General features: G+C 35.9%; 1 protein-coding gene across 7 annotated transcripts in view; it reads right to left on the bottom strand.

The window, feature by feature from the left end:
* TNPO1 (transportin 1) overlaps positions 1–22,610 on the bottom strand; it is an 84,939-nt gene that overhangs the window by 44,826 nt on the left and 17,503 nt on the right. For 4 of the 7 annotated variants that reach the window (XM_029216738.1, XM_029216742.1, XM_029216743.1 and 1 more), the window contains exons 2-3: positions 6,435–6,548; positions 3,584–3,659 (exon numbers count right to left, since the gene is read on the bottom strand). In XM_029216738.1, coding sequence (XP_029072571.1) covers positions 3,584–3,659; positions 6,435–6,548 — 190 coding nt within the window. Of the gene's footprint in view, positions 1–3,583; positions 3,660–5,823; positions 6,043–6,434; positions 6,549–6,680; positions 6,806–22,610 lie in introns of those variants that run through there. The other 3 variants (XM_029216739.1, XM_029216740.1, XM_029216737.1) reach the window with 3 other exon arrangements.

Raw genomic sequence — 22,610 nt, 5'->3', positions numbered from 1 at the left:
CACACACACACACACACACACACACACACACACACACACACACACACCTGCACCTGGTTGAGAACCACTGATTTAATTTAAGAGTTAATTTAGTTTATATATGGCCAACGTACTCAAGCTTTATTGGAACCTGATATAAACATCAAATTACAGATCTGAAAGTATTAGTCCCTAAAGATATCCTATTAAAAAATTAAGTGGACAAAGAACATATGGGATCACCTTCACATACAAATAACTGCCGTTCATTTATATCATGTCTTTCACTTGCCTCTGAGCTAAAAAAAAAAAGGGGGGGGGGGGGGAGTAAAACAGTATTTAAATTTCCAGAAGTTTTTAAAAAATACAATCTACGTAAAAGAAGTTTAATCCGTAGATAGTACTAACAAATTTTCCAAGAACCAATTTAATATTAGAATATAACCAATGCTTTAACAATTGGCCTCATCACCAACAATATTAGCAACAGTTAACATTTTCTGAATGTTTATTAGGTACTAAACACTGCTAAGTGCTTTCCAAGTAGTTTGCATTTAATCCTCACAACCTCATGAGACAGGAATTATTATCTCCACTGCACAAACAAGGAAACTGAGGCCTTTGCCAAAGTCACACAAGGCTACGAAGTGGGGAAGCCAAAACATCCACCTCAGGAGTCTGGCTCCAGAGCCTACACTTGATGCACGGTACAGGATCACCCTCCTCAAAGAGCTGGAAGACATGAACAGCTGGTGTATTGAACACAATATGCTGTTTCAGCACTACTGTTTTACATGCTTTATTAAAAAATAAAACCACCCAAGCTTGTTCTAGTTAATAGTATGCTCTCAAAGTCTGATTGGCACTGAAATGTTCAGGGGTGCAGGACAGGAGGAGGCAAAAAGATAGTGTTTCCTTGCATATAAACCCCATTCAAGCCATCACAGCAATAGAGCCTACAAGCTTTTTATGCCACCCTCTAAAAACTTCTTCCTGGTTTCAATTACCATCATTCAATCAGTAACTTATAATGAAACAAAAACACTTCTAAATTCTCTTGAAAGTTTAAAACTTCCATAAAATAAACGAATATTTATTTAACTTTATAAATTTAACTTCCTCGAGCAATAAGCTTTTCTTAAGCCAGCCATTAATAATTCAGTCATGTAATTTTAAATGGCATGTGTATTTGTTTATAAGAAATACACTATATCATTTTTACAATTAAGATTACAAGATGAAGTTTTTAAAAAATCACAAGGTGTGGGCTTCCCTGGTGGCGCAGTGGCTGAGAGTCCTCCTGCCGATGCAGGGGACACGGGTTCGTGCCCCGGTCCGGGAAGATCCCACATGCCGCGGAGCGGCTGGGCCCGTGAGCCATGGCCGCTGAGCCTGCGCGTCCAGAGCCTGTGCTCCACAACGGGAGAGGCCACAACAGTGAGAGGCCCGCGTACCGCAAAAAAAAAAAAAAATCACGAAGTGAAATGATTTAAAATTAAAAACACAGAACATTTTATATCAAAATACTTATTTTAATTAAAAATATCCCCAGTCCCAAATTCATTTAGAAGAGCCCAAAATTAACCACATCCTCTTTTTAAAAAGACTACTTTACTAGGTCTCAATTCTCATCTGTAAAGTGAGGGAAGTAGATAAGCTAATCTCTGAGGTCTCTCCACATCTAAAATTTTACTCCATGATTTAGTGTAAACAAATTCACATGAGGAATGGCAAAAAGGTCCCTAAATAAATAAGCATTTTCATTTCAAGAATTTATTTATGTTCCTTCTCTAATATGGATGGCCACAATGCTAATTTTTTTAAATAGAAAACTAGATATAGCAAACTTGTGTCCCAAATAAATGAATAAACACAGGAAGAAATACTAAGTATTACATAAAATCCTTTCCAACATTTTGTGGTTTTGTAATTAATAGGTCTTTTGGGAGGCAGTTACACACCCAACCTCTCCTGCTATTTGAATTGTAAGTTTGTCTGCTTTTAAAAATACTTGATGTACCCTCATAGCCCAAGAAAGTTTTAAGAAAGAGTATAATATTATACCAATCTTAATATTTGGAATTCAGGATGAAGACATGACAGAATAGATGACTTGGTGAAAACAAACTTAAATTTTTCAAGTTAAACAACATAGTTTAGCAAAATTCATTTACTAAATCTTTAAGTCCTTATAGAATTATCTGATTACAACTACGATGTGAGAAAAATAAAATTTCTATATTAAGAAATAACACATCACATTAACGTATATTTATCAAACTAGGAATATTAATTGCTGAATGTAAAGATATGTTGAAGGACTTCCTAGTTTCTTAAAATTTAAAAATTTAAAGTTTCTCTTACATGTCTTAATCACAAATTAAAATCCCTAAAATTAACTAGAAAATAATTCAAAATAAATCATTATACTGTGCATGAATTATTAAAATCTGAATAAACACAACATTAGTGAGATTTTAAGGCCGTTAACCCACTCGCTAGTGCTTGGAGTTGAAACCTTATGGACAGTCTGATAGGCTAACACAGGCATTTTGTAGCTGAAAAAAGCAAGAGAAGTGAAATGAGTGTCAGAGTCTAAGACTTATTTCTCAACTCCAAGTGTAGTAGTTTTTACTAATTGCACTATGGCTTCTGAAAGGGTATAGTGCTTTCATTTAGAGGCCAGTCAGTTGCTCAAAAAATACTTGAGTGCTTCTGGGTGTCGGACAATGTTCCAGGAAGGGAATACTCAAATAACTCTACGAGGAACACCTGTCACTACAATGTAAGGGCCACGAGGGCAGATTCTCATTTATTTTGTTCACTTTTATTGCCCCTGAGCAAGCAAACTGCCTGGCAGAGAAGAGGTGCTCAATAAATACTTGTAAAATGAATAAAGTCGAGATGGACACACTACTTGTATTAGAAACAATCAAATGATCGTGTCATTTAAAAATCAGATGATCATGTCATTTAAAAATCAGGCTGTTATAGAGGTAATTTAAAACTGTTGTAGAATAGTTAATGAAAAAGTTTCATGTATACTGTTACAAGGTTTAAAAAAGTTACAGGAGTCTATAAATAGAACGATCCTTTTTCTGGTTAAAATTTAAAACAGTACATAGCCATATAAAGGAGTACAGAATTAAGAGATTAACAATTGTCTCTGAGTGATGGGATTACATGTGACTTTTCATTTTGGTTATATGAACTTTTAATCATACAAATATGATCACACATAGTCAGTTATTTAGCAAATCCTGCATTCAACCTGTGTATTAAAAGAAATCAATCTCTATGACATTCACGTAAAAGGACTGAAGCAAAACACCAAAACACCAAAGTAGACTTTACAACATTCTTTTCATTTGCAAAGAATGAGTGAATTTATTACAAAAACACTCAATTAACAACTGAATGCTCATTAAGCATCCAAATGCTTAGAGTGATAGTAACTCTTTCATTCCACATGTTTAAAGCAAGTGGGTTACTACAAAGTGAAATCCTTTGAAATAAGTAACCCTTCGTATATTTTAACACATCTCAAAGACAAAATCTGAAGTGTAAGAAACCTCTAAGTAGTTACCACACAAACCCTACTTACCTTCAGATTTTAATTTTGTAAGAACAAAAATCAGGTAGTTGTTAAAGTCTGGATATTGATTGAGTTGTTCCAGTTTCTAGAACAAACAGTAGTTAAGGAAACTTCTCAGTGTAATCTAAGGAAGGAATTAGGCAGTTTTAACCTAAAATCAAGAATCTCTTTTGTGATTTTTAGCTTTGCATTTTTTCCAGTAAGAATAAAAGTTATCTTATTAAAACCATCAATATGCTATTCAAGAACACACCAATGGTTAAACCTCTTGTGCGCTTTATGGCTGAAATATTAATATTTTACATCAATTATATTCAAGACAACATAAGCCAAGCTCCACCTTCAGCAAGGCGCATATCATATGAAAAAAATTTTCAAAACAATTTCTTTGATTTATTTGAACTTAAAAAAAAACCCTAATCAGAAAGGTATTTATAAAATAATGACAAAAATGAAAAGCATCTCCAAGAAAGAAAAACAAGTCTCTTAAAGATCACTTAGGGAAATTAACTTTATAAAATCGCCTTTTAACTTAAAGTGCTTTTATTAGACTCATTTGTTCTTTAGAATTCAAAAAGTTAAGATAAAATGCTATTTATGTGCAAGTCTACATATCAAACCTTATAATATAACAGTCAGTGTTATAAAATTACCACACTGCAACAGTTCTACAGTTCTGCCCCCCCCACCCCCCAACAAGACCTAACATTTCCAGTGACACCAACGTGCAGGTATTTCATTCTGTTGGCAGGCAACAATGACATAATGCTCTACTATGCCTTTCTTCATGCCCTCTAATCCCTAACATGCTTTTTAATAACACCTCTAATTGTGTTTTATTAGACAGAATTTTCTCAACAGACCTAAATCTTTAAATTAAATCCACGATACACACTCTAGGAACACCATATTAGCTACTTATTATACACTAGAATACTCTCAGCGTTCAGTGCTCAGAACATAAATTAACTATCAAAATACATTTCTCTAGAAAAACTCCAAGGTGTACTTTCTTTGACCAAAAAACCCTAGTGATTTATTTCTTTAGTGAACAGTCAAGATTAACAGCATGCTGATAAGCTAATAATCTTTTATAAATATTTCCTGATAAGGTTCACTTTCTTAGGACTTGAGCTATCTATCCATAATAGTATAACGGTCTTTCTGAAAGTGCTCAAGCCTATACAAAAACAATAATTACATTCCTTCCAAAGGAGACATAAAAGAACAAGGTCGTTATTAGGCACTCTGAAAATATAAAGCAGTGAGTATTTTCAAAATACTATTAACCTTTATCTACTGAAATTTAATTTGTTCCTTATGCAGAGGGCATACTATGCTCCAGGCACACAGAATAAACCGTAAATTTGATTCCTAGCGCACGCATAGTACTGAGCATATAAAAGGTACTTAATAAATATGTACTAAAACAAAAAATTATGACATACAGTGCTGTACAAGAAATCACAACGCAGTTTTGGGATTGGCTAACTTAAGAAATTAACTGTCACATAGCGCCTACAATTCATCAAATATCAACTTTTATCATTTCTACAGCTATGACAACACAAATTAAGACTGAGCCACAACGTTTCAAATACAAGCTCCAATACACCCCAAAACGACTATTCTTCCCTCAGTACTAGCAGTATACAAGCGAAATGGCTTAAAAAAAAAAAAAACCAAGTAGACCTAAATCATTAACACCTCCATTTTAAAATAAGCAGTATTAATTAACCAAAAGGCTAGATACTTACCTACTGAAAAGTTTTAAGTTACAGCAATGTAGTACTTCTTTGAGAAACTTATTTACCAGAACTTCTCAAGTAACTGTATTTAACTTAACGTTTATAGTGTTTTAAATTTAAATACGTCCAAACTATGCCAAAAGAGCTTACTTACCAAATTCCATACTAAGCAATTTTCCCTGTTTATTAACAATAAAAATTAAGTTTTTTTTTTTTTTTGCAAACAGCAGACTTAAGTTTCCTAAACAATTAACTTCGTCTTAAAATAAGAGATAAAACGGTTATTTCTGATCGGGTGAATTTGTTTCCCTTATTGGATGCAGCAAGAGCTCTCCATTTGACCACAGTTTAGGGCACTACAGAAAGCACACAGTAGAGGTTTTGCTTCTTCTCTTAAGCCTTTCTGCCTCTAAATCCGTAGAAAAAGGACCAGCAAACTCGGTAAAGACTTGGTAATTGAGCAGGCCGTCTTGAGCCAAAGATTTAAAAAGAAAATCTCACTTGGGAGGCAGGGAGCTCGCAACAGGTGTTGGCACGAACAGCCCCGGGGTGAGGCCTGAGACCCCTCACTTCTTGGTTTCCAGCCCTTCCGGGCAAGGGCCTGGCAGAAACCCCAGGCCCAACACCCAGGCGGTTCAAACCCCGCGCCAGCTCCACCCCACTCAGCCCGCCGATCTCCGCCGCGCATACAGCGCTCTGCCCGCCGCCCCCTCCGCGCATTGTGTGGGCCGGGGCGTCGGTCGGGGGTCAGCGCCGGCACCCGGCTGCTCCGCTCTCCACCCCCGTCAGCCGGTCAGCAGCGGGCGGGGACGTGACGGGCGGCCGACTCACATGTCGCGATCGCGGGCGGCGGCCAGCAGCCCCCAGCCTCCCGCGGGCCGGAAGCCGGCGGGCGCTGCGGCGCTCCGAACCGGAGGCACGAGGGCCGCGTGCGCGAGGCGGCGGGCAGGGGCGGCGGCGGGCGGGCCTCCCCTCACGGGCTGGCGGATGGAGGGCGGAGGGATCCGGGGAGCGGGAGGAGGGGGAGGGGCGGCGGGAGCCACCCGGCCGCCGAGAGCGGGCCCCGCGCAGGTCAAGCTGCGCGGGCGGCGGCGAGGCCTCGGAAAGGATACTTGTTGCACGGTTCTCTGGATGGTGGTGTCGGGGGACTGGGACTCCTTCAGCAGCTGCAGGATTTGCTGAAGCCCTTGCTCGTCAGGTTTCCACTCATACTCCATCTTGGTTTGCTGCAAATAAAGCCAGACACAGGAAGAGACGGAGCAAATGTTACTCCCCGTGCACAGGCCCGAGGGCTTCCCGCGCCAAGCACCTCCCTCCTCCCCGCAGAACGACCCCTGCGCTCCCCGGACGCCTCGGACCTGCCTGGGGCGCCCCGAAAGAAGTCTCGGACGGTGAAACCCGGGGAAACTGATCTTAGCAGCTCGGCCGCCAATGTCTGCTGCTGCTGCCGCCGCGGCCGCCGAGCGCAAGGAGCCGACCAGACTGAGTCACCGCGAATTTGCAATCTGGCCCCTAGATCCGCTCACGGGAGCCCCCTGGGTCCTAGTGCCACGCAGTTTTCTCCAACCCAACTCTAGTTCCATCCAGATTATTACTGATTTAAGGGCTAATCAAAAATCAAGTCCTTATCAAAATCCCTGCGAAACACCTGAAGAGATCTGATTTTGGGTTTCAGTCATTTTAAGTTAACATGGTTAGTAATTAAGAATGACTGTAATAAGGAAAAAAGCCTGATAATTCCCCCGACAGCTGAACAATACTTAAGAAGAAATAAAAAAGTTTACATTTCAGTTTGATATATAAAGCACTAAATACTAATATTTAGTCTAGAACATTAAAGATGCATTGCAATCACAACCCACACTTCGATAAACACTACATGTTGCATTTACATTTGCATAATTTGACCGAAAAAATGCATCCTTTCATAAACTTCAACTTTTGAACTCTTTATTAAGAGTTTTTTTATTATAAACTCTTTGTTTATTTCAGGTGAAATAAACTCCACCTGAAATAACTGCATTTCACAACTAATGACTTTGGGCTGAAGAAATACAAGAAAAATAACGCAATTTTACAACTGGATAGTGTTGAATTCTATTAACGTGTTTTCACATAACATTTTCTCATTTTATTATCACTCCGACCGGAGGAAGTATTATTTGCCCCCATGTGGCAACTATGGAGCAAAAAGATCAGAGGAAATTACAACAGTTAATTAGTTAAGATTGGGAGGACAATATAGGTTTCTTAAACTACCATGAGTTGCATCTGCTACAATCAATGGAAACTATCATATCAATGAGTTTCTTTAAAACTAAATGCTTAAACAGAAACAAAACTTAAGTATCAGGCATGAATTACTGTAAAAATCAAACTGAATTTGCTGAAGGAGAGGATTTTTTCATATGGGTCTACTACTACTTGATGGTTTGACAGCTGAATTTAGTCCCTTCCTAGCAGGGGTTAAAAAAAATTACCTGACCTTACAGTACCTCTCTCTAGTTAGCAGTGTTTTTCTGTTTTTAAAAAACCTTTTCCTCTCTCCTTCTTCACCTTTATTTTCTGCTTAATATCCTGCAATCTGGCTTTGCTCACTGAATTCTACCAACTTCCTAAATGATCCAACACCCAAACAAAACCCCCCAAAACAAAAATGATATCTGGACATAATATCTATTAATAATATTGTAGTGTTTTTATTCCAGTCTCCATTCTGTGTGTTTATATGTTTTATAATAATGGGATTGTCTTGTTTCTTGGCCAATTCCATATATCATTAAATATTAAAAGTATTTTTAAAAGAATTATTCCATTGTATTGACATGCCATAATTTTAATAAACTTTCAATTGATATATACAATAACCTGTACAAATCATAAGCATACAAGTAGATGGATTTTTATAAGGCGAATACCTGTGTGACCAACATCCACATCAAGATAAAGATCATTACCAGTACCAAGGTTTCGCTTGTACCCATTCTCGGTCATCAACCCATGCCATAATCCCTATTATAATTTCTATCACTATAGACCTCTCCCCTTCCCCTCTTGACTTTTTTACTTCAGAAACTTCAAAAAAACTTTACAAAAACAATATTACAACAAATCAAACAACATGGTTGTACAAAATAGTTAATTCAATTTCATCACTAAGCTTACCTCCCTGACAGAATCAGTTTTAACAGTTTGATATGAATCCTTCTACACCTTTCTCTATTCTCAAACATACACATAGTTCTGGTTTGTTTTTTAGGATCACGCCACATACTACACTCTATTAACTAAAAACTTTAAAACACATAATATCACATGGCCATCATTCCAGGCCACTACATATAGATTTAACTTTTCACTTTTTAATAGTTGCACATTGGTCTTTAGAATGGATAGAACATAACTTGTTCAACTATTTCCTGATTGGCTTCCAGGTTTCTTCTACTTTTTTGTGACTACAAACAACAAGGCAAAAAACATTCTTGTACTAATGTCCCCCTACCCAGTAATGGCAACCCAGTGCGATTATTAGGCCAAAAGTATGTGTATTTAAAATTTTCTAATAGTTATTACCAGGTTACTTTCCAAAAACAGTTGCAATCCACTCACCAATAATATGTTTCCCATATATCCACCAGCACGTTCTTTTAATTTTGGCTAATCTAATGGGTGAACATTTTAAATTTCTCCTGTTCCTAGATGGGGGAGGGAGTGGGTGAAGAGGGGGTGAGGAACCTTAAAGTCTGAGCCTTAGTTATGAGTTGAGCTGCTACCATGCATATCCCACCTGTTGAGGTGACAACTGGATACCTACTTAACTCCTTAGCTGCCTTTCTGAAAAAGAAACTAATGCCAGGGGCCAAGAGCAGCCAAGTCCAAAAGATACCTTCACCATACCTATCCTGAGGATGGCTGCCCCATATCATTACCATGCTTCCTTCTTTATCCCTGCATCAAATAAACAGAAGTCTTTTTCTTTTTGAATAGCTTAGTATTAAGAGCATTTAATGGGATCAGCCTGTGATGATGAGATAGGAAGAACTGAGATAAATTGTTCCCTCACACCTTACTCAAGTTATCTGGAACAAAAGGCTCTCAAAATTATTTGATTGTTAATTGCTTGATAAGAGATCTCAGGCCACTTTGAACTTCTATACCACATTTTTTAATTGTGGTAAAATATACATAATATAAAATTTAGCATTTTAACCATTTAAAGTGTACAGTTCAGTGGCATTAAGTACATTTTCACTGTTGTACAACCATTGCCACCTCTATCTCCAGAACTTACCACATTTTAATAGCCATTAAAATTAGGAAGAATCTTATCCTAGGGTAGCCAGAGATATCGCAGGGTTATTTACATAATGTCTGAAGTACTTCAAGCTAACCAAGCACACCAGAATTATAAGGTATAAATCGTTTACTTAAACAGTAAACTACATCTATATTAATTAGAATATCAAGATTAATATTAAATTTTCTTAAAATAGTTACTATTCTTTTCATACATTGAAGACTCAGAAATGTTTCAGGAAAGGGAAACAGCACTTCAAATTGTTCTCTTTTAGAGTACACAAATCATGCTGATTGGCCCATGACATTCAATGGTAAGTCCCCGCTCCCCCGCAAAAGGCATTTCAATAAGCCAAGACAGTTATTTGAACTATCTGTACAGAAGCTGGCACCAGAATAAAAAAATTGCAAGAGGTAAGTTACTGTAAGATAACATCTTGGCCTTCAGAAGCCTAAAACTTACTCTAGTCCTAAACTGTTAAGAACTTGAATTTACATTAAAAATTTGAATTTACTAGAGTTTATGAGAGATAAAGAACCCAGACTGGTTGAAGTAAAAATAAGGCAGACAGAAGGTCTGGACTCAACCAACCTAAATTTAAATCCTAGTTCTTTCACTTAGTAGCAGTGAAAACCTGGGCAAGTTAATTAATCTCTCTGAGCCTCAGTTTCCCAACTATAAAATGAGAACATACTGACTCTGTAATAGGATTATAGACACTTGCCTGGCATACAGTATGGTTTGAAATTTAGTGGCTGTGTTTATTACATCAATCAATGATTTTCTGCTGCCTGCAAGATGAAATCTAACTTCTTTTTCATGGAAGAGGCTCTTCATGATCTGGTCCATCACCTCCAGGGACAGCTTTATCTCTTACAACTCAACCTCCAACTTTTATGCTCCAGCAATACCAGCTGTGCCTCTCATACCTCTGAGCCTTTGAATAGGGACTTCCTGTCTGGAGTGAACTCTTTAAATTTGACCATTTGGCAAACTCCATCTCACTCTTCAGAGATATGTCCTCTACTCAGTTTCCAAGTATTTACTGAGAGTCTTCCTTGGCACTATGATTGGTACTGGATACTACTATTTCTCTTCTCTAACATTATTGTAGGACCTCCCCACAAGACTTAAGTATTTTTTTCATTACAAATCTATAGTTTATGGCTATTTCCATTTCACAAACTGTCATATTATAATTATTTCCAGGTCTGTCTTAGCAACACATCATGTGTTCCTTGAGAGCAGTGACAGTATCTTTTTGCCCCTTTGAATCACTCTAGCAGAGGGATTCAATAAGTACTTGCTGAATAAATACTATTGTTGTTCATTACTCAAATACTATTATTGTCCATTAATTCAACTGAATAAATATTAAGCTGAGCAACTACCATGTACTCAGTGAGCATTAGAGATTCAAAGGTAAGTAAAATACTGTTCTTGCCCTAAGTTCTCATTTAGTGACAGAGACAGATGCACTACCTATGAATGAAGTATGTGATTGAAGTGCAATAGGAAAAAAAAGAAAATATTTTGCCAGGAAGAAAGATGTGCTTTTCTCCCATATGCTTCAGAGTCTTTCTTCTCTCCTAATTTCAATTAAATTCAAACAAATATTTACTGAGCAGTCAAATGTTTCCACCTATATGGTGAATCACCATGAATGTGATAAATGTTGCCATCAGTGACATGATTTCCCAAAATGGTGAACAGTTCTTGGTAGAGTTCCAAGCAAAACAAGGTATAATCTTCCTTCAATAATACAGTAGCTTTATTCCTGGAAAACTCAACATTTAATTAAAATCCTGCAAAAAATTCCATGTGCATATGTGAAACTAAGTTAGACTCTAGGCTCTGACAGCTATGAACAGATTTTTTTCACCTATGTAACTCCCTAATGGGACATTCAAAAGTCATTCAGGACTCCAGACAATTCTTAATGATGAACATCTAGTATCCCTCAGCTCCACCTACTAAGTGGCAAGAGCACCTCCCAATTACTAGGACATTCCCCTCCCCCCTCAGAGAGTGGCACTGCCTCAGTGGAGAATGACTGTGGTAGGGGATAGTACCAGGGGCTGTGGGGACATTATGCTAACCCAGTTAAAAAAGTCAGGAAAGGACTTCCTTGAGGAAGTGACTTTTTACCTGAGATCTAATAGGACTTACTAAAAAGTGAAAGTGAGAGGAAGGCAGGGCTAGGAAGACCTCACAGACTATGTTAGGAAGTTTGACTCAAACCCATAACTCAAACCCAACTAACCTGGTTCCAGGGTCCAGTCTCTAAGCCCCTGATAAACTGCTTTTTAAACAGAAACATCAATTTCTGTAAACTGGGAAACTAATCATAAAGAAAACCATTTGTATACTAAAGAAATAAGATGTATTTGATACCTTTGTAGTGAGGTAGAAAAGTAAAAATCGTATTTCACTATTATAAAAATTATAATAGATCTAAAAAAGCAGTATGTATACAGTGTGAAAATATAATAAAAATGAGATATTTCAAGCATTGAGTTCAAAACATTCTAAATCTGATCTTCACAACATCCCTTTCTTGTAAGTAGGTGGCAAGTATTATCTTCATTTGACAAGCAGATAAATCAAAATACAGCTTAAGTCATCTGCTGAATCATTTGCTGAATGTGAATCAGATCTTCCAAAATAAAATGTCTCTTACACTGGTTTTTTACAAAAAGATGTTATGATGAACAAGAACGAAAGAAAAAATCAGAGATGTCTAGAGGGCTGAAAAGAGCATGCTATTTTTTTAAAAGTTATTTAATAAAACTTTTGTAAGAAATTGAACCAAAATTCAGGTATGAAGGGAAAGAAGAGAAAGTCTAAAGTCAGATGATTATTAGTAACTTTTTAAAAATGAGGTTTTTTTTAATGTCAAAGAATGAAAGTGTCGACAGGCTTGCTAAATAATAGATATCAGTGGAACTAGAAGGTTCTTCAAGAGATTCTATAAAGTAATCAGAGATTAAGGATCAAACAAAAAAAGAGAGTTAAAAGCAAAAGCAACCATTGAGCCCAAGCTACTTGAGGAAATGAGCTCAACTAGATTAAAGGGCAGGGACCACAGCGTATGGATCCTCTGATGTTACATGGTGCTAGACACATAGTAGGTTTTAAATTGTTCTTGACTGATTGATTAGGGTGATGGATCTCATTCACCACTTGGAAGAATTATGCTAAGAGGTTAAAATTATAATCCTCTGGCATTACAATTTATTGTCGTCTAAGAGCTGAAAGATTTACAGGAAAAAAAAGAAAATGAAAAATAAGTACTATGGAAAATTTAAATAAATGTATTCTTAGAGTGCCCTTTCAGGAAGACCTCTGAAGACGACTAGTCATGAGACTCAAGTGCTAAAGTTTACAAACAAACATTTTTTAAAAAAGGCTAGTATCAAACTGAGCAGGTTACAAGAAGGAAAACTAGATCTCAAAACTCACTCCAATCTGCAATCAGGTACTTCCTATATAATTCAGTTCATTAAATATTCACAGCAGCACTATGAGGTAGATATTAAACTCTACTTTATATTAACTGAGGTTCAAAGAGGTTAAGTAGCTTGCCCAGCCAGTACGTGGCAGATTGAGCATTGAAAACAACATCTGTGTAATTCCAAAGTCTGGACTGTGTCTAGTAAAAAAAGCAACCCTGTTAGCATTTATGGAGCACTTCTATGTGCCAGTTATTATACTAAGTGATTTAAATGCATGATCTCATTTAATTCCATGAGTAGGGACTACTATTACCTCCATTTCATAGAAGAGTAACAGGCTTAAGAAAAGTTGAGTAATGTGTCCAAGGTCACAGAAATAGTAAAGAACAAAGGCAGGACTCAAGCTCAGATGCACCCAACTCCAGAGCCTGTGCACTGATTCATGCTGCCATATTATTCTCATTCTGCCACTTCCATGAACAGGTGACTAATCCTTAACAGAACTCTTGGGTAGAGTTCATGGGTAGGCTTATCTTTTTCTTTCTATTCCATGCATCACCAAGAACTCAAAAGCTCTCTTATTTAAGGGTATCCATCCTTTAGGTCAGGTGTGATAACGGCACTTTGCTTTTCAGAATTCAAACTTCTTATTGTACATCAGAATAAAAAGCTGATAGGAGTAACACTTCCCATATATTTAACTTTTGGTCACATAATTTTCATCATCAAAACACCAATTCTGTTTATTTCTAAGACAGATTTAACTGTTTTAACTCTTTAATATCACAATTGGTCTCACTCTCCATGTACCTTAAGCTATGTAAACCAGTGGTTCTCAGCCCTGACTCGGCATTATACTCATTAGGGGCTTTAAAAAAATATGATGCCTGTTCCCTATGACCCCCACTGATTCAATGTAGGAGTGGAGCCTAGGCACCCGGGCATGGGTATGTTTAAACAACTCCCAGGTGGTTCTAATATACAGCCAGTTGAGACTCTTTGTATTAACTCAATAAATCTGCTCCTGGCAACGTTCATGAGTTTCTTACTCTAATGAGCAGCAGTGTCCTAGCTGTACCAGAAATGACAGGAAATAGAAGAAAGTGGAAGCGAATGCAGACTGTACTGATTAACATGGAAATATTCTAACCACTAGAAAAATGTCTTTGATGAAAACCAAGACATAAGAACATGTTGTTTAAAGTCACATCATAATTTGTACTACTTGGTAAGGACTGCATGTGTTGGAAGCTATTAAGTACATTGGTCATTTACTTCATTATTTATCAGTGACAGAGGCTGGGTAAGGAGTTGTACTTAGGTTCTTAGAAATGGAAACTTGGGAAAAGTCAAGATACGGGGGAACAACAAAAGTTGTTATATAAATTAAATATGTTAAGTAAATTATAAGTAAAACATACTAGACAATTATGGTCCTTGACCAGCCAAATACAATTTAAATTCATATATCAAATCAACTTATCTTGCAAGTAATAACCACATCTTTCTTCAGATGGCAATATTAAGACATTCATAAAATTGAAAGAAAACCTTTCTAAATAATAAGCCCACACATTAAATACAAATATACAAAATAAGTAAATTAGGTCCCTGATTCTTTTAGCATTGTAGCTTCATTAAAGAGCTTTACTAGAGATCTTCCCAATGCTACATTCAACTGACTATTCTCATTGAATGTGTCAACCATACTCTAACACAGTTGTCATTTCTGTGACATTGATTTAAGAAAAAATCCTCTTTTATTAACATGATTGTAAATTCCATTTCAGAATGTATATTCCATTTCAGAATGTTCACTGATCATTGCCTAGTGGTTTCAGGTAAACACAGTGCTTAATAATTTTCAAAGTACTGTCACACTTTATCTATAATTTTCAAAACTAAACTGTGAGTTGAGGAAACAGTTTCAGTTATGTTAAGCAACTTGCCAAAAGTCAGTTGGTTAGTAAATGTTAAGACTTGGGTTAGATTGCTGAAAACTTCTCAAACTTGGGGAGAGAAATGAACATCCAGATCTCAAATAGGTTAAACCCAAAAAAGGGCTACATCAAGAATTTACCATTGTCTTAAGTCAAAAATAGAGAATTTTGAAAGCAGCAAGAGAACAGCAACTCTTCACATAAAAGGGAGCCCCCATAAGACTATGAGCAGATTTCTCAACGGAAACTTTGCAGGCCAGGAAAGAGTGGAATGACATATTCAAAATAATGAGAAAAAAAACCCACCAAAACTTGTCAGCCAAGAATACTATACCCAGCAAAGTTGTCCTTCAGTAATGAAGGAGAGGGACTTCCCTGGTGGCACAGTGGTTAAGACTCCGCACTCCCAATACAGGGGGCCGGGGTTCAATCCCTGGTCTGGGAACTAGATCCCACATGCATGCCACAACTAAGAGTTCTCATGCTGCAACTAAGAGTTCTCATGCCACAACTAAGGATCTGGTGAGCCGCAACTAAGGAGCCCACGTGCCTCAACTAACCGGCAACCACAACTAAGGAGCCCTTAAGCCACAACTAAGAAGCTCGCCTGATGCAACTAAGGAGCCCGCGAGCCACAAGTAAGGAGCCTGCCTGACACAACTAAGACCTGACGCAACCAAATAAATAAATAAATATTTTTAAAAAAATAAAGAAAAAAGAAATTAAGGAGCGATAACGATGTTCCCAAACAAACAAAAGCTGAGGGATTTCATCACCACTAGATCTGCCTTACAAGAAATGATAAAAGAACATTCTTCAAGTTGTAAAGTAAAAGAATGCTAATTAACATCCTAAAACCATATAAATGTATAAAACTCACTGGTAATGGTAAATATATTATGAAACACAGATTCTTTGACATTGTAATGGTTGTATTTAATTCACTTACAACTCTAGTTTAAAAGTTTAAAAAAAAAGTATTAAAAATAACCATAGCTACAATACTTTGATAATGGATAAGCAGTATAAAAATATGGATACTGTAACATCAATAACCTAAAATGTGATAGGGAGAGAAGTAGAAGTATAAAGTTTCTGTATCTTCTTGAAGTTGTTATCACCTTAAAATAGGATGTTATAAGATATTTTATGTAAGCCTCATAGTTACCACAAACGAAAAATCTGTAGTAAATGCACAAAAGATTATGATAAAGGATTCAAAGTATAACACTACAGAAAGTCATTAAATCACAAAGACAGCAAGAAAGGGTCAAAGGATCTACAAAACAGAAAACAATGATCAAAATGGCAACAGTGAGTCATTACCTATCAATAATTACCTTAAATGTAAATAGATTAAATTCTCCAATCAAAAGACAAAGAATGTTGGAAGAAATAATAAAAAAAAAGATACAATATGCTGCCTAAAAGAGACTCACTTTATCTTTATGGACACACACAGATTGAGAGTGAAGGGATGGAAAAGATATTTCAAGCAAATTGCAACCAAAAGAAAGCAGGTGTAGCTATACTTACAGCAGACAAGATAGACTTTAAACTAAAAATAGTCTAAAGAGACAAAGAAGTTCATCATATTATGATAAAGGAATCAATCCATCAAAAACATATAACAATTGTAAACATTTATGTATCCAGCATTAGAGCACCTAAATATATAAAGCATATAATACCAGAACTAAAGGAAAAATAAACAGCAATACAATAATAGTTGGGGACTTTACTACTCCACTCTTACAGAGAATCGATAAGGAGACACTGGACTTGAATAACACTAGAGAGTAAATGGACATAAACACATACAGAACATTCCACCCAACAGCAACAGAACACACATTCTTCTCAAGTGCACACGGAACACGTTCTAGGTTAGATCATATGTTAGGCAACTAAGTAAGTCTCAACAAAGTCAAGACAGAAGTTATATCAAGTATCTTTTCTGATCACAATGGTATGAAAGTAGAAATCAATAACAGGGAAAGCTGGAAAATTCACAAATACACGGAAGTGAACACATTCCCGAACAACCAATGGATCAAAAAAGAAACTAGAAAAGGAATAAAAATATATCTTGAGACAAACTGAAATGGAAACACAACATACCAAAACTTATGAGATGCAGCAAAAGCAGCTCTAAGAGGAAAGTTTACAGCCATAACCACATACATCAAGAAAAATAAAGATATCAAATAAACAACTTTAGCTTATACCTCAAGGAAACAGGAAGAAGAAGAACAAACTAATCCCAAGTTTAGCAGAAGGGAGGAAATAACAAAAATTAAAGCAGAAATAAAGGAAATAGCAAAAAAAAAATAATAGAGAAGATCAACAAAATCAAGGGTTGGTTCTTTGAAAAGATAAACAAAATTGACAAAAACCTTTAGCTAGCCTAACCAAGAAAGAACTCAAAATTATAAATGAAAGAGGAGACATTACAACTGATACCACAGAAATACAAAGGATCACAACAGATCACTATTATACACCAATAAATTGGACAAACAAGAATAGATAAATTACTAGAAACACATGACGTACCAAACTGAATCATGAAGAAATAGAAAATCTGAACAGACCAATAATGAGTAAGAAGATTGATAAGATTGAATCCCAACAAAGAATAGTTCAGGACCAGATGGTTTCACTGGTGAATTCTACCAAACATTTAAAGAAGAATTAATATCAATTCTATAACTCTTACAAAAAAATGAAGAGGAGGGAACACTTCCAAATGCATTTTACGAGGTAACAGCGTTTCCTTGATAGCAAAGCCAAGTTAGGACACTAGAAGAAAACTATAAGCCAGTATCTCTGATGGATAAAGATGAAAAAATCTCAACAAATTACTAGCAAACCAAATTCAACAGCACATTCAAAAGATCATACACCATAATCAAGTGAGATTAATCCTTGGGATGAAAGGATGATTCAACACACACAAATCAATCTATGTGATACATCACATTAACAAAATGAAAGATATGAATCATATGATCATGTCAACAGAGGCAGAAAAAACATACAAAATTCAGTAACTGTTCCTGATAAAAACTCTCAACAAACTTGGTATAGAAGAAACATACCTCAACATAAAAAAGGCCATATATGGCAAACCCACAGGAAGCATCATACTCAATGGTAAAAGGTTGAAAACTTTTCCTGTAAGATCAGGAATAAGATAAGGGTGCCCATTCTTACTACTACGATTAACCACAATACCAAGTAACCATGCAAGATAAAAGTAGTAAAAGGCATCCAAATGAGAAAAGAAGTAAAATTGTCTCTGTTTGCTGATGGCATGATCTTACACATAGAAAATCCTAAGGATTCTATCAAAAAACTAAATGAATTCAGTAAAGTTACAGGATACAAAATCAACATACAAAAACCAGGTGCATTTCTATACACTAACAACAAATTATCTGGAATAAAAAACAAAACAGTTCCATTTACAATACCATCAAAGAGAATAATAAAATACTTAGGAATAAATTTAACCAAGGAGGTAAAAGGTCTGTACACTGAAAACTATAAAACTATGATGAAAGAAACTGAAGAAGAAACAAACAAATGGAAAGATATCCCATGTTCATGAAGTGGAAGAATTAATACTATTAAAATGTCCATAATACCCAAAGCCATCCAGAGATAATGCAATCTCTATCAAGATTCCAATGGCATTTTTTTTTTTACAGAAATAGAAAAAACAATCCTAAAATTCATATGGAACCACAGAAGACCCTGAATAGCCAAAGCAATCCTGACAAAGAAGAACAAAGCTAGAGGCATCACACTTCTTGATTTCAAACTATATTACAGAGCTAAAGCAATCAAAACAGTACTAGCATAAAAACCGACATACAGACCAATGGAAAAGAACTGAGAGCCCAGAAATAAACCCATGCGCATGCAGTCAACCAATATTTGACAAGGGAGCCAAGAATACTCAGTGGGGAAAAGACAGTCTGTTCAATAAATGGTGCTGGGAAAACTGGATATTCACATGCAAAAGAATGAAACTGGACCACCTTCTCACTCCATTTACACGAATAAAATCAAAATGGATTAAAGACTTGAATGTAAGACCTGAAAACATACTTCTGGAAAACACAGGCAGTACCCTCTTTGACATCAGTCTTAGCAATATTTTCTTGGATCAGGCAAAGAAAATAAAAGCAAAAATAAACAAATGAGATTCATCAAACTAAATTCCTTTGGCATGAAAAGGCAGCCTACTGAATGGAAAATGGTATTTGCAAATGATGTATCTGATAAAGGGTTAATATCCAAAATATATAAAGAACTCATACAGCTCAACATCAAAAAAACCCAAACAACCCAATTAAAAAGTGGGCAGAAGACCTGAACAGACATTTTCCCAAAGACATACAGATGGCCAACAACACTGAAAAGATGCTCAACATCATTAATCATCAGGGAAATGCAAATCAAAACCACCATGAGATAACACCTCAAACCTGTTAGAATGGCTATTACCAAAAAGAACAGAGATAGCAAGTACTGGTGAGGATGTGGAGAAAAGGGAACCTTTGTGCACTGCTGGTAGGAATTGAAATTGGTACAGCCACTATGGAAAATAGGATAGAGGTTCCTCAAAAAATTAAAAACAGAATTACTATATGAGACAGCAATTCCACTTCTGGGTATATATTCAAAGGAGAGAAAAGCACTATGTCAAAGAGATATCTGTATCCTCATGTTCACTGCAGCATTATTTACAATAGCCAAGACATGGAACCAAGGTATGTGTCCACTGATAGAAGAATGAATAAAGAAAATATGATACACACACACACACACACACAGGAATATTATTTGGCTATAAAAAAGAAGAAAATCCTGTCATTTGTGACAACATGGATGAACCCTGAGAGCATGATGCCAAGTCAGATAGAGAAAGACAAGTGCTGTATGACTTACTTATATGAGGAATCAAAAAAACCCTCAAACTCAGAGAGCAGACGGGCAGTAGCCAGGGGCCAGGGGAGGGAGGAATGGGTGAAGGTGATCAAAGAGTACAAACTTCTAGTTTTAAGATGAATAAATTCTGGGGATGTAATGTGCAGTGTGGTGACTATAGTTAACAATACTGTATTATATATTTGAAAGTTGCTAAGACAATAAGTCTTAAAAGTTCTCACCCCACATCCCCCAATTTTTTTTAACTTGTAACTACACGAGATGATGGATATATTAACTAACCTTATTGCAGTAATCATTTCTCAATATATACATATATCAAGTCATTACGTTGTATATCTTAAACTTACACAATGTTATATGTCAATTATATCTCCATAAAGCTGGTAACATATAAAAAATAAATAAGACAGTTTTACTACTACTTCTACAAGAAAACAAAACACGTTGGGTTGGAATGTATGTCTTTCTGGTCCAATGTTTCTTTTACTTCAAACTGCTTCTTTAATTCACAGTTCATAAAATATTGAAGTATAATTAATTAAAAGAGCAGCTTGTCTTAAAGTAACATCACTCTACACTGATTATTTACTTGATGGTTCATGTGTGGACATACATGCAAGATGGAGACAAATCTGTAGGTACCTTAGCAAGACTATAATAGCTCTTGCTAAAACGCTGGTAATGAATGATTAAAAACGTATCAGCACCAGGCAAGCTATTGATTATAGCTGCACTTACTGTATTTAAGACGATGGTAAAAAGGGCTATAATGCAAATAGCCAAGTTTCCCATATAACACATCTGAAATTATAAGTAAAAAAAAAAAGAAAGGTATGATTCACTATTTTAGTATCTACTTTAAAGTGAGACATGCCTGTATAGTTGATAGGGAGCTAAGCTGATAGTTCTTTGAAAAATTAGATAGCACATGGGGACAACCATTACAGATCATTTTGGTAACTACAAGTATACTGTTTCATTACAGTTAGATTCCTCCTAAAGTTCTGAAGTGAGAGGGCCCTATGAGTTTCTCATTCATGTCCAAAACTATCTTTGATTGTTAAAGTGTAATGGGCTGATTCAGTATTTCACAATATTGAATGTGATTCAATATTTCACATTCATTATTTCACATTTCACATTCAATATTTCAACAGAAAAAGGAACATAGCACAATGCTCACTGGCCAGGGCTGAATTGGTAAAAGGGTCAGAGCAGTTTAGACAGTAAAACAGAAAGGTGTAAGTGGTAAGTAGTCAGTAGGCTGATTACCATTAGTTTTTATCTACTCTTTCCTTTGTTCATTGAAATCTCACTCACACATACAGGGGCATATATCATTCAGATTTCAGCTGTGGGAAGACAGACACAGCAGAAAAAACTCATGAAAGGAAATCAATTTTTATTCAACACAATGTTAGTGCCTGAGCTGAATACTGTTCTACACTATTTTTGTTGCTAAGCAGGAAGATAGAGTAGAGGAAAAGCATGGGCTCCAGAGTCATACATACAATCTCAGTTCTCCCAATTGTCTTTTTTCGGAAAGTAGCTTAACTTTCAGAGCCATAGCTTAGTCATCTGCGAAATGGTACTGATGAGAAGATTAACTGAGAATGTAAAATGATGCAATAGTAGGTACTTAACGTTCAATCCCTTCACACTTCACCCCCCCACTAAAATTATCATTAAGACACAGTTTTACTGATGATAGTTTGTATCGTCAGATAGAATTAAGATGAAGATTACTTAAATTATTTTTGTATGATCAAAGAATACGCAACAAAATGGGCTGTTTGACCTGTCATTTTTTTTTAATGACCTGTCATTTAAATGAGTTGATATTCTAAAGAAATAGAAAAATCAAAAGAGAAATATTGGAGGAATAGAGGAACAAAGAAAAGAACCAGAAATCAAGTGGTGAATATTAAATCAGATATAAGTGTAATGAGTCTGTAAAAATTTTATAAGGGTGAAAACTAAGTAGGTGGTTAAGGGCAGTCTTCTGTTGTTTTATTACCATGACAAAGAAACAATGAGGCTGACACATAAAAAACCACCAAGACTGACACATAAAAAAATTAATGAATATAAAACCTAGAAAAAAATGTGAGATGGTAAGGAAATCTGAGATTACACTAGACATAAAAGATGAAACTAATCTCTTATACATACTAAGGAAGTGTTCAGTTTATAAGAATATACCCTTAAAAACTGAACATTGGGTTGAAAAGCTTATTGTTATCTTATAAACAGAGACACTGAGTTATCTATCAGCCAACTAAATATCATGTTGTTATCACCATCCATCCCCCTCATCCCATGAAATTGGAATTTATCAATTTAAACTTTAACTGTAATTAGAAAATAGCGATCCCAACATCTTATCTCCAAAATGAAAACAGCATTAGACAACATCCCTATCTTGTTTTTTTAAAAATGGAGAAATCAAGACCCAGAAACCAACATTACAAATTAATTAAGAAAAATAATTTAATTTCTATTTTTAAAAACATAGTAACAACATCCAGTTCTATATTATAAGGTTCTTTTCCCTCTTTGTTTTTGCATAGTGCACTGATTTTCTGATAATTGTCAGTAAAACCAAAGGCTCTTTCTAAAGGAAACTGAGTAGCC

Source organism: Monodon monoceros, unplaced genomic scaffold (genome assembly GCF_005190385.1).
Source record: "Monodon monoceros isolate NGI ecotype Baffin Bay Population unplaced genomic scaffold, NGI_Narwhal_1 Super_Scaffold_12, whole genome shotgun sequence".
NCBI classification, from domain to species: domain Eukaryota; kingdom Metazoa; phylum Chordata; class Mammalia; order Artiodactyla; family Monodontidae; genus Monodon; species Monodon monoceros.
This window is presented reverse-complemented; position numbering and strand designations above follow the sequence as displayed.